General features: G+C 40.1%; 1 protein-coding gene across 1 annotated transcript in view; it reads right to left on the reverse strand.

Moving 5' to 3' along the window:
- The window catches only part of ESRRG (estrogen related receptor gamma), a 256,355-nt gene extending 253,206 nt beyond the window's left edge, over positions 1-3,149 (reverse strand). The window contains exon 1 of the mRNA XM_075540577.1: positions 3,094-3,149. Coding sequence (XP_075396692.1) covers positions 3,094-3,149 — 56 coding nt within the window. The remainder of the gene's footprint in view (positions 1-3,093) is intronic.
- Between the last annotated feature and the right edge of the window lie 7,323 nt (positions 3,150-10,472).

The raw sequence follows: 10,472 nt of genomic DNA on the forward strand, positions 1-10,472 counted from the left end.
TGCTACTCAATTTTGAAGGGGGAGGGAAAAACTGAATGAATCGGTCCCTATAGTGATGTGAGTGAGGGGCAAGGTTATGAGAGGACAGCTCAAGAGCAGTCTCCCCTAAAGGCAACTGGCTGGGACTTCCAGCAATTTACAAAGGAAGCAGTCAAAAACCCCACCTAGACCATCTACCTGTAAGACTGCCAGTCCCTTCCAAAGATTTACTGAGAAGAAACAGGAAACCAAGTCCTACGAGCTCTGAGTCAGGATTGTAAGCATTCCTTCTTAGAATAATCAACTGAAAGTCTCGGTCCATCGTTCTCAAATATTACCACTCCAATCATCCCTTAAAAACAAAAAAGCAAACACTGATTCAGGCTTTTACTGTTGTTGATCATGTGTTCGCATTTTTCTTCCTTGCCTATTTTTATCCCATGCTATTTGACATTACTTTTAGAGAGTTGCATTTCCATTTAGTTTTGCTTTGAATAACGAGAGACGGGGCAGACTAGAAATCAAAAGCCCCACACAGAAAGGGAACAAAGTAAAACTTGCACAGCGCCAAGACCAGATTTCTGAAACACAAATCTGATCAGTGTCTGGATTTCGGCGATCAGACTGAAATTTACTAAACTGTCCTCTCCTGTCCTGCCTGGTTTGGAGTGTTTCAATTGCCTTTCCTTCTCCCAACAGCTGTGACAACTGCTAAAACAGTCAGTAAAATTAAGTCCGCTCTATAATCCGGTAGTCAGTGTTACATTTTAATCAGAGGTTGAAAGGGATTCGTGTGATGAGCACACTCATTTAGAATGATTACACTGACACACATGTCAAAATGAGCAGATATATTATTTTCATCTATTTATGCTATCAGCTATTACTGCTAGTACATGGGAAATAAGCTTTCGAGTATTATGTTCTTTAATGTGCTGGCACCATCCTGAAAAAATTAATTTTAAAAAAACATCATTTCGGGTTGATATTTTACTTTCCTAATGGGGTCCGTACATATTACCAATCTTTTAAACAGCCACCAGTGCAGCGACTGCCCATGTTTTCCACTGAAACTGCATAACTCTGGTTTCATTTCTATGTATACACACACGTGACGGGTTTAACCCAGTACAATTACTATGAATATTAATAGCATGTATAAAGTCTGTGGTTTATTAATTGAGACAGAGAGGCAGATGCGTTGCTTAGCATTGGATCTTTCTGTCTGTCCAGTGAACCACGTAACCATCAAAACTGCAGCCAGACAATAAATCTGATTTTTTTAATGACTTTTAATTGAGCCCCAAAGAAAGCTAGTTTGAATCTTGCGCCAGAGCCAAGAGGACATGTGTCCTGAATTCATTTAAATGTATCTACTTTAAGAGGCTTATCTAAACTAACCATTCAAATTAGTTATAAGAAGTTAAATTCAAGGAAACTACTCTAAAACAAGGCCTCTGGAGGATTTTAAAAGTTTGTCTTGTTTATTTATTTACCAGAGAAAGTTCAAAATCTGGCTGAGCTCAGATGAACCATTGTTCCTGATAACGAGGGCCTTTTAAACTCTGCCAGTTCTTCAACCCGGTGCATCAGCCTTCCAATTAGACTTGAGTGGAGAGTCTTACCTTTATTTATATTTCATTTTTATTTTCACACATCTCAAGGCTGTCTCTTCCTTTGAGTGTTGCAAACCGATGTATGGACGGCTGTTCCTCTCAGTTCCTTTGGAGTCCTATTTCTTGGCTAATATCCTAGTGGGTGCGTGTGTGTGTGTCTCTGTGTGTGAGTGTACACACACAAGCAGCCACTGAGATTGCAAGTCACTTCTCATCCCTTCCTTAATTACGAAAACAATGCAACATGCAGTCATTAAGGACAGCTAGTGGACATCCCCCTATAATGCACTGCCTCACCTCTTGAGTTTTATATTTTCTACACAATCTACAGAGAGAAACGTTTGCCAAGAGCACTCTTTTCAGAATTATATCAGTTGGTACTACTGTAATGTGAAAGGAGAGCAATAAAACTGACTCCACAGAAAGAGAGGAACCAGTGACAGCTCCCTCCCATGATACACTAGTATTTTATCTTAACAGTGGGTTGAAATTAAGTTTATGACCTGCTCATTTACACAAGAATGCATTATATACTTCTTCAAGCCCCCACTCACTACTCTCCCAACCTTTAGCAATCTAAATATGTATTTCCCAGGGCACAAAGATGTTCATAAATACGAATTAAACTGCCTGTACGAACCAAAGTACTATTCTATCTTCCCTGGGCACGAAACATGAAACAAATCCACACTCTCAGATCTCCCTATTTAAGGGGAAATTTTTAAAAGTCAATACTGTTTCTTTCTTTCTTTTTTTTTTTTTTTGAGTATTTCCCCCCTCCTCCCTTAAATATTTATAATGTGTGAAAAATCTCATGTTACTTAATGGACTGGTTTTCCAGTTAAGTGCTGACTTAACGCTAACCATGCAAATAACAGTATTCCAGCCGTGAATTGCACAGGGCTAGTTTTTAAATTGTTCTCTGAAGGAGAATTAGTAAATGTGCAATTTTGCCTCTGACTCCGCACGGCACGAAATGACAGGGAGCTAGAAATATCTGTCACTCGGCAAATACATAAGAGGCACTCAATAGTATAAATCATTTTGAATATTGTATTTTCAAACATCTTTCCTTGGGAAAAATGGGTCCCAGTAAAAGATGCATTTTAACAGTTCACTAAGCATTGGTGCAGAGAGCCTATTCTTAGCACCTGAATAAGAAGTGACTGACGCCAAGCTTTGCGCCTCAAAGGTAACATTGTAGTCAGAGAACAATCCTCGACTTGCTGAATTAGGAGCTCACCCTCAGCACAAAAGGCACGAGACAGACACTCACAAGCACTCGTGCACACAAAATACCCGGGCAGTACCTGACTCCGTGTACCCAGAGATACATTCCGCCCAGCCGCGCACACGCACCCGCCCCCGCCCCCACCCCAACACACACACGCACACACTCACACGCACGCACACACACACTCACACACGCGCACACACCGAGTTTAAAAAGGAAAGGAAGGGGGATTAGAAGAAATAAAAAAAAGAAGAAGATACCTACTCTTCCTCGTAGTGCAGGGAAAAAGATTCTGGAAGGCAAAGTTCTACGGAATCCATGTGCGCCCGGCAAGCATTCTGCGCGCACCCCAGCTATAAATCAAAGTTTCCCTGACGGAGCTCAGCGCAATTAACACAAACGTTCGCCGAGCGACAAGCCTATAGGCACAGCCAGTTGGGACCAAAGCTCTCACCCTCTCCTAATCAAGGACTTAAAGCTCCGATTGGAGCTCATTAATATGAAGTAGGGCTTTACATATGCAATCCCACTGGCCCAGGCGTGCCGCCGATTGGGGGGCGGCTGCCCAATCAGGAGGGAGGCGACGGCGGGGAGGCTGCGCCCCGCGAGCGGAGCCGGCAGGTAGGCGGTGTGCAGAGGCGCCGCGCGCTGCAAACAGGCCGGGCGGCGGCGGGGAGCGGGCCACAGTCACACGCTCCCTGTAGATAACCTGGTGGCTTGCTTCTCCTTTTTTTTTTTTTTTCCCTGACTAGGAAGCTACCCAAAAAAGAAAGAAAGAAACATAACTTACTTCACTCTCTAAGCGCTGGAGAAGTCAGTGCTGGGTTTCTAAGATGTGTTTTGCCTTGAAAAAGAAGAACGCACGCAGGCTCTCAGTTAATGTGAGCATTGGGGAAAGGATTCTGCAGAAGGTAGAGAATTAAGTTGGTCCTGCCGTTGTCTGTATTTTCCTACACTCTGGGGCTGTATTCCTACTTGGTGATGTATTTGCTCATTTATTTGTCATCATGTCTCTTCCTGCATTTTTTTTTCTTTCCTGAGAGATGCTGGGCATTTAGAGATCTTAATTGCTGGAGCATAGGAACGGGGCTGATCCTCCAGGAGCTGGCATGCACTTTTTTATACCAGTAAAGAAGAAGAAATCGTGTATCCAAACAATTTAGGAGCATGCCTATGTGAATATTGGTCTACATATTTCTCTACCTGCTTCTGTTTCTCCATCTAGATATACAGAGCATAGGTTTTTTTTTAAAACAGGTAAACAACCACAGGACAAAACAGCTTTTCCAGTTTTGGGGGTGTTAGACTGAGAGCTATCGGGTAAATAGTATATAGAATTCATCTCAATGAATTTTAACACAATAAAGACTGAATTTTAAAAGGTAAGCATTACTGAACACTGCAATAAAAGTCTTCGTGATTATACGTTTATTTCAGTATATGCGTCTAATCTGGGAGACAGCTACAAAGGAAGCCAAACATCCAGCTTTATCCATATGTGCCACGCTGTATAACACCTTACACGCTTTAAACAATGAATCCCCAAACACTTTATAAATCGTATAGTCCAGTCATCAGAAAAACTAGTATCAAACAAATAATAATTTATAAAACTAAGATTTTTCATTGCAAAGCACTGAAAAATAAACTATATAATTGTGTTTTTCTCCTACGATAATATAGCTTTATATATAAATATATATAGATACACCCAAATATTTCCTGAGGTTCTAATTTAAACTAATATTATTATTATTTTTGGATACTATCAAATGTACATCGGAACAGAGGGCAGCTATTCATGGCAAAAAGATAACTACTACCTTTTGGAGAGTGGATGATCCTCAATTTTGATATAATTCCACTCTCCAGCTCCCTACCTTTGGCATCTTAATCCCTACATGATATAAATAGCATGCTTGTCCAGATCAAATGAGTTCAGATATAGCCAGCGTGTGTTAAATTCACTAAATCAGAATGCAAAACTCAACACACCCTTTTCAAATTTTCTAGATCTCTTTAAAAAAAAAAGCAACAACACTAAAATAGAACAGCCACATTAAAATTCAGCATACAAAGATGACAGACAGATTTTGTTCCAACCCCCACCCCCCCTAGAGAAGAAAGCAATTTTCCTGCCATGTATTTTACCATATGATATGGGTCTGATTCCTTATATTCGTGGTCTAAATCCATGCAAGTTTCTAGATCAGAACACACATAGCAAAAACTGAGGCTGAGAATACTGTATAAAAGCAGGTAGTAAAAGCTTAATTACCAGTAGCATTATGCTGTCTATATTGTTAAATGTGAACTCTGCAATTAAGATGTAAATTTGGTTGTGAGCAGTGAATTAAAAGAGCTTTGAGATGTAGAAGAAAATCTAAGCGTTCTGCAGACACTGAGGGGAGGGGGGTGAGTCTATTCAATCTAAAATGAGACATGTAACCTTTTTTTAAATTAAAAAACAAATAAAAGGGCATCTTGAAAAAGAAACACCATTTTTTTCTAAAATGTAAGAAAGTAATTATGGCCCTAATACAGCCCTAGAAAGACAGAAACCCATCTCTTGTTCATATGATTACTATGTTGCTTTCTAAATAAAACTGAAATTCTCAAGGTTATTCATAGATTCAATCGTACTCATGTTCTACTGGTAGTACCCCCTTGTTGGCTATCACCCAAAAAATTAAAAAGAGAAAAAAAGTTTCCTTCTTATTTTGTCTGGGGACATTTCTTTAAATACATATATGTGTCTGTGTATATATATGTATATATACATACATAGGCACATATATAATTATCTTAATGTACTCAACACCTCTTTCGATACTAAATGCATTCAGACTCCGCACCTGTGCAGGCGCTTGTACGGTATTCAGTTCCTCTGCATTATCATGCTGTGACAGATCCTGTTTGCTCCTCCTTTGAAATGGCTTTTTAAAGACAAGATTTGTAGTCAATTATTTACCGATGGCCCTTAAGTCACCACATTTCTTAGGAGTTTTCTATTTTGCAGAATTTTCTTATTTCCCTTTCGGTACTTAGTTTCCCTTGTGATGAACCATTTGGCCCCTTCTCTGTAAATTTTGGAACCTAGTAAATTCATATATGTCCCACTAGTCCCCGCCCCCGCCCCCAGGGTTGCTGTGTTTGCAGAGAAACATGTACAAACATACATTTTGTAGTCCCCACTGGTTTTTCCCTACCTGTAATTCACCTGAGAAAGGTGCAGTGCTCCCTGAGCCAGGTCCTTTCTGAATGACCAGAAGTGGAGTAGGTTTGTGGGCTGCGAACCTTTCCCTGGGGATCAGCATGTCACCTTTCCAAGTCAAGGTCCTAAGATTACACCTAATATCTTAAATCCAGTTTAGTCCATTTAAATTTCAAAACAATCTCCAGGACTATTGTAGGCATCTGCAGCTCAGTCCTCTCAGGAACCTACCCAGGTCACAGGGAGTTTTCTTCTTTGAAGGAGAAAGGAGTTGATAAGCACAGCACATAAATCCACCACAAGTAATATTGAGCTTGAATGTGTAAGAATCTCAATTACAATTTGGGGGGTGAGGGGGCCTGGAGAGGGTACCAAACAAACAACAAACTAGATAAAAAGCCTAGAATAAACACATATTGCTAATCAGTCTATACACTTCACAATCTTACCACAAGGAGTCCACCGAAAGCAGGAAAAAACGGAATCAAACAAAAGAAAATTCTTATGACTGTCTTCACAAAGAGTCTTAATAAATGAATGTCAGTCTACCCATCAGGTCCTCACTCTGCGCATAATTTCAAGCCTTGCAATCTGAAACGATATTGTCACAAATACCCAAACAAATTCATGATCAGGCCCCCAATGAATCACAGGCAGCCAAGCAGAGAACAGATTTCATTTCTATTAGAATCAGAATGGGAAGAAGCAAAATTCAGGTGAGGAAAAAAAAAAACCTGAAGCAAATGCCATTTATTTTACATACAGAAAATACATTGTTTCGTTTTAGTCAAAATCATTTCCCAAAAGAGCCTAAAAAGTCTAACTATGAATTCTACAAAGTCACGAGAAACACTTTCTCTTACAGTGTTTGCATGTTAAAAGCTTCTTTTGTTTATTTGTTTGTTCCCATCTTCCTTTACTGAAAAGTAAGAGAACTGATCAGGATTAAAATGCTCCCAGTGGTCAAACTACTGTGGAAGCATAGTTTGATTTTATACTTCACCTGCACCATTCCTTAAATATTTGAAACCAAACAAGGGAGCGCAAGTTTTGGTGTTTCAAATCACTTTGAAAGCTATCTTCCCAGAAAAATGTTTGAAATACTCTTTAACTTTGGGAATTATTTTCCCTGCGTCTTTGTTGTCTCGTGTTAAAAAGCTAACAAACAAAAACTACTTCAGACTATGACCTTTAACTCCCAGAGAAGCCCCTCCGTGAGCACCCCTGGGACCAGGGCTTTGAATGCAATGACCAGGCCTGGCCACTGGGATCCCTTCTCCCTGCTACTGAGCTGGGGAGGGGCGGAGGGGGGGGGCGGTAAGCAAGTTGCTTCACTTGTCTGTTCCCTATTTCCTCATCTCTTCACTGGGGTTTCTCTTGTGCTGTGAACCTGCATAGCAACACACCTTTTCCACCGAGAACATACAAACTTCTTCCACAGTCAGTATGATTACTTTGTTCTCTATCACCACCAAACCGCTATCAATTCATCATACCTCATTTTCTGTTGCCTTTCATTTCTAGGGCACAGGCTTTGATATTTAAATTATTGTCTCCATTGGCAAGAAGCAATTATTTCTACAGAAAGTGATCACTTCCACAGAAGCACTAATAAAAACCTTCCCTTTGGACAAACCTCTTCTTCTATAAACCCCTCCCATTCCCACATTATAGAACCCACAGGAAGAAGAAGAAGAAAAAAGCCCATTCTCTGGGGAGCAATTGCCGCATCTCCACAACACATCAAACTCTTTCTTCCCGAGCATATTTGTGAAAATGAGCAAGAGGAATCAGAATCAGAGAAAGACGGGAAAACTAATCAAGGTGGCTCACTTTCTGCTTAATTAATTTGAGTTTATTTCGCTTTCATTTTGTCAAGCTAATAACAGACATGGCGGGTGTCAGTAAAAATTAAATTATAAACTACAGGAGCTCCAATAGGAAAACTGACTTCAGTTAAGGTGAATTTCCAACATTCTCCTGGTTTTACAAAAAAAAAGCAAGCACATTTTATAGTGTGATACCAGCTTTCTACAATCTGCCTGGCATGTATTTACAGAGCCGTTGTTAACATTTTGAAGATTATACATTAATAAATGAGTTGCAGTTATATTCTTTCCTGAATGTTAAGCACTAGGAGCTAAATGCAAAAAAACATTCAAGGTCAATGTCCCGTTTTAGACCTTTTCAGGCAGCTGTAATATTATGATAATCAAGCTGAAAATATTCCTATAGAAAGAGTAAATTAGCCTTTTCACTTGAAAGATGATTATGATAAACAATAAACCTAAGAGAGGACAAAATTCCTATTTTTAAAAGTCATAAATTGTTGACTCAATCATGTGTGTGATAGTGTTGTCCAGAGTAAAATGTAATTTAACTCTGGGGGGAGGGGTTTGTGTAGGACTTAGAAGAGGAAAATTGAGACAGAGAAGGCGAGTCAATTGGAACAAATATTATAGACTTCAGAATAAGCATTACCCATTTTAACCACTCCGTTCAACACACGAATATTTGAAGTTAACAATGTATATATCCATGAAGCACCACACAAGCACCAAGTGGTATTTTTTCCCCTTGGTGTATATGGATATCCAATATTGTTTCAAGGTTTTCTTTTTCCATTGCTTCCATTAACTACTCTATCCAAATTTTCAAAGAGCCAATGAGAAAAAGAAAATGAGATATTTAGCATCTAGTGTCTGTACAAACATGCTAAAAGAGGTGATTACTCTATTTTTTTATGTTAAGACTCTGTGACACACTTCTAAGTTTCTTTTTAAAAATAATTAAATAAATGAATGTGATAAAAAAACTACTTACTCCAACCCCGGCAAATTAATTAGAGATGTAGGTGTACTGGTGTGCGTGTGAGAGAGAGAGAGATGGTGCGCAGAAATCTATAGAAGACCTCTAGCAAACAAACCCGTCATCGTGGAAGTGTATAACTAAGGAGGACTCCATGTGGACAAAGCAGAGCTGTATGCTATCTGGTTTCCAATGGCTGCTGTTGATTTTTTTTTTTGGGGGGGGGGACAATGTAAGTAGTTCACCAGGCCTTTCTTCCAAGAGACCTCTGTGTGTGAGCCACCTGCCTTTGAGTAGAAGTTGAGCGCCTAATCAGGTGCTTTCCCAGGCAGAGATTCCTGAACTTCCATCCCTTCCTCAGTTATTAAATGGGAACAACAATAAGAACTGCTTTATAGAATTGTTATAAGAATTCAATGACTCAAATCAATTTAGTGAGATGACTGGCTCTATGGGGAACCATGTGACCCAGTGGGCTGAGGACAGTCTGGTTTACGCCCTTTGTCCTAGCCTAATAATTTATAGTATTCCCTCCTGTCACTCTCAAGAGGATAGTTCATTCATTTTCTTGTCATCCTTTACAGAGTGAGTATTCCGTAAATGTTAAACCACAATATTTTAAAATCTCACTAACTAATAGAAGCGGCAGGAGAGAATGGCATTGACAGTTCATTTGGCCTTCATCATGATCCTAAGCATAAAAGAGAAAGTCAAGTACAAGCAGAGCCCCATTGAAAATGCACAACACTTCTAACTTAGGACGCGCTTGCTAGGGTGTCTCATACACCTTGGGTCAATGTAATAGGTGAGAAAATTCAGGATGTCCCCAGTAAAATAGGGCGAGACTGGGGAAGGCAGGCTTGAGAAGGTCAACTGATTGTGTGGGCTGTCCAGAGCATTCTATGGACTATCCTTGACCAGACCGGAAGGCAACATTTGTTTCTACCGCTTTTCTATTCTGTAAGGCAGCTCTTCGCATCCCTCTACCCCTAGCAGTTTGGTCTAGCATGCAGCCGATTTTATTAGCATGCCACACTCAACCTCATTCACCAGGGACCCCTCTGATCAGATACCCCATGAACTCAATTTCTTCATGTGGCTTACTCTTGTTACACTGAATGGCTACTAATCTGTGGCGGTGGGGACAGATGTCTAAGCAGTGGAGAAATTACAAGAAGAAAATACTTTGAAGGATTGCGAGTCCTATTTGATTCCTTGCAGGTAAGAAGAATGAGGCTGGGGTGGTGAAGATCCCTAAACCACAGTTCCACACCTAGTCATCAGAAAGCTCCTATTAGAAAAGATGGCATCTTCTCTTTCCAGTGCTTAGTTAGTAACAAGCTATGAGTGTTCATCTCACGGCTGTTGACAATATACCAGGACCCAGAAACTCCATCAGATTCTGGAGCCCTCTGAGGACAAAAGTCCCTCAGTCAGAAGCAAGGGACATCAGATTTCAAGAAATAAATCCCCAGTTGTATACCGAAGTATCCTCTGCTTTTCCAAAACAGCTTGGAATGATGAAAGCGGCCCAAGCACATCAGACTGAAATGGGGTCAGATTGGTAAAGAGACAGTTTCTCTCTTTAACTAAGCAGTTGTCCTTTTATGTATGCACACTC

Source organism: Tenrec ecaudatus, chromosome 1 (assembly GCF_050624435.1).
Source record: "Tenrec ecaudatus isolate mTenEca1 chromosome 1, mTenEca1.hap1, whole genome shotgun sequence".
Classification (NCBI taxonomy): Eukaryota; Metazoa; Chordata; class Mammalia; order Afrosoricida; family Tenrecidae; genus Tenrec; species Tenrec ecaudatus.